Consider the following 2,405-nt stretch of genomic DNA (forward strand, 5'->3'; position numbering starts at 1 on the left):
GATAACACTGTCCTTGAAGGTTCTAGCATCAGTGTCAGCAAATACACTTTGTAAAAACATTTTCTCTTACCTTTGGCAAGGTAACCTACTACATGCACCAATTCTTATTTAATGGATGACTAAAATACAGTCAAACTAATTCTGCCAACAGTATTTGCAAGCAGCAAGGATAGAAATGTAACATTCATACAATGTGGTGTTTAAGAATCCAACAAACAACGCAAACAGTAATACCAGACAAACACACAAACATGGAGAGCTGACACAACTAATTATTAAACAATTAATCAATATAATTGATGAATTACTTTTTAAAAAGGAAAACACAATCATTCTGAAACGTTAAGACTCCTAGTCTTTGTTTGTCATATGTGAATTGTCATATGTGACAAAGAAAAGGAAAAAATAAAAGGTTCTTGATGTTTTGGACCATTGGCTGGATAAAACAAGGTAGTTGAATATTTACCCTGAGCTGTGCTAAATTGTACATTTTCAGCAACTTTTTTTCAACTGGACATATAATCTCTCTTCGTAATATAAAACAGCCTACAATTTTTTTGAGAAACCATATCTTAATGGTTTAAATGCTTCAAGGCTGCTCTCTAAAATGGTTTCATCTGTTCGTGTTAACCTCTGGGTTGAATTGACAGTAAATCTGTGTCATTTCAGGGAATGCAACGTGCAACTAATGTCACCTATCAGGCTCATCATGTCAGCCGAAACAAGCGTGGGCAGGTTGTGGGCACAAGAGGCGGGTTCAGAGGATGCACTGTTTGGTTGACTGGTAAGTTCACAAAATGTTACGTAAGAAACGGTTTCAGAGTGTCATCACTAAACACCTTTACGTAATTTAATAGATGTTTCATAATCCTGTTGTTTTCCTCCATGTTAAGGTTTGTCGGGTGCAGGCAAAACTACAGTGAGCATGGCCCTAGAGGAGTACCTGGTGTGTCATGGTATCCCCTGCTACACCCTTGATGGGGACAACATCCGTCAAGGGCTGAACAAGAACCTGGGTTTCAGCCCAGAGGATCGGGAAGAGAACATTAGACGCATTGCTGAGGTGGCCCGGCTTTTTGCTGATGCTGGGCTGGTCTGCATCGCCAGTTTTATTTCTCCCTATAGCAGGGTGAGTGACATCAGTGCATCAGTGCTTGAATGAAAGAAACAGATGACAACAGGGATAAATGTGACTGGGCTTTACTGGGCCTCATATCTGTACAATCTTTATTGAACTATATTTAAATAAAATCTGAACCTTTATGAACAGTTTTGTTCTAGGCTGAAGGGAAATTAGCATTAACAGGCTAGTGCATGGTTAGCAGTGTTTTTGTGTTTTGTTTTCCCTTTACTGTCTGTCAGTGGAAGCCAGTTCTGAGCCCAGCTTGCTGCTTGCTGCTGTACACTGTGATGAATGATGATGAATCAGAGGACAAAACTTTTCATTTAACTAAACCGGATGATCCTTAATAACTTAATGTGCTTCACTTCCACTAACTTCTCTTTAGCTAAAATCATGTGTCTACCATTCTATATGTTTGATTTTTGTTTGACAGGATCGCCTCAATGCGCGGAAGATCCACGAGGCTGCAGGGCTGCCTTTCTTTGAGGTGTTTGTGGACGCTCCACTGGACGTATGTGAGCAGAGGGATGTGAAGGGACTGTACAAGAGAGCCAGAGCGGGGGAAATAAGAGGTGGAGTATGGTCTAACACTGTCCATGTGAAGTTCGCTAGTAGAACCAAGGCATAGACTCTTGATTGGTTGGGGTTCATACTTAGGTCCATACTTGGGCTGATATACAGTGACATAAAGAAAATGGGTCAAAATCATATTAGGCTGAAAGAAAAACGTTTAAGTGAAGACTGTTTTTACTCATGCTTATCAAGTCAAGTTTCAAAGAAATGATAGGGGCAATAAAAGTGATGCATCACTGTTAGAGGAAGTGCTTCTTATCACATACTGGTACAGCATGTTATTTTTTGTTTGGTGTAATTTCTGTAGAGCAGATGGCCTCCTGTTAAAGCTTCCCTTTGGTCTTAGGGAACTGAGACAAAGTTAATGAGATGATATTCAGCACTGAATTGTTCTCTGAAGCTCTACTTGGATTCCCCAAGAAAAATGACAAACTCTAATTTATTGTAACTAATCAATGGTTATTTCTACTCTAAACCCACTCATGCAGCAATTCTTGATTCTAGAGTATGGATAAAGTAGGTATCAATCATGATTTTGTCATTATTGATTGAGGAGTATTTCAAGAGAAACAAAAATATTTCATTTACAAGTGCTGTTGTTTGAGCGTTGTGATAGGATACCTACTCCATACAGTTTAAATTTAAAATTTATACAATAATGGAAATAAAATAAAAATAGATTCATTGTGTACTCTGTTCCCTGTATCTT

At 38.6% G+C, this 2,405-nt stretch overlaps 1 protein-coding gene across 1 annotated transcript; it reads left to right on the forward strand.

The window, feature by feature from the left end:
• Positions 1-669: 669 nt before the first annotated feature.
• On the forward strand, positions 670-1,766 carry LOC111653480 (bifunctional 3'-phosphoadenosine 5'-phosphosulfate synthase 1-like; the record flags this gene model as incomplete). Its single annotated transcript, XM_023404099.2, has 3 exons — positions 670-784; positions 894-1,129; positions 1,557-1,766. Coding segments are annotated over 3 exons (546 nt in total), but the record flags the coding sequence as incomplete, so codon positions are not given.
• Between the last annotated feature and the right edge of the window lie 639 nt (positions 1,767-2,405).

The sequence above is a fragment of the Seriola lalandi genome, unplaced genomic scaffold (assembly GCF_002814215.2).
Source record: "Seriola lalandi dorsalis isolate HSWRI2012SDOR001 ecotype SW California unplaced genomic scaffold, Sedor1 jcf7180001974098, whole genome shotgun sequence".
Classification (NCBI taxonomy): domain Eukaryota; kingdom Metazoa; phylum Chordata; class Actinopteri; order Carangiformes; family Carangidae; genus Seriola; species Seriola lalandi.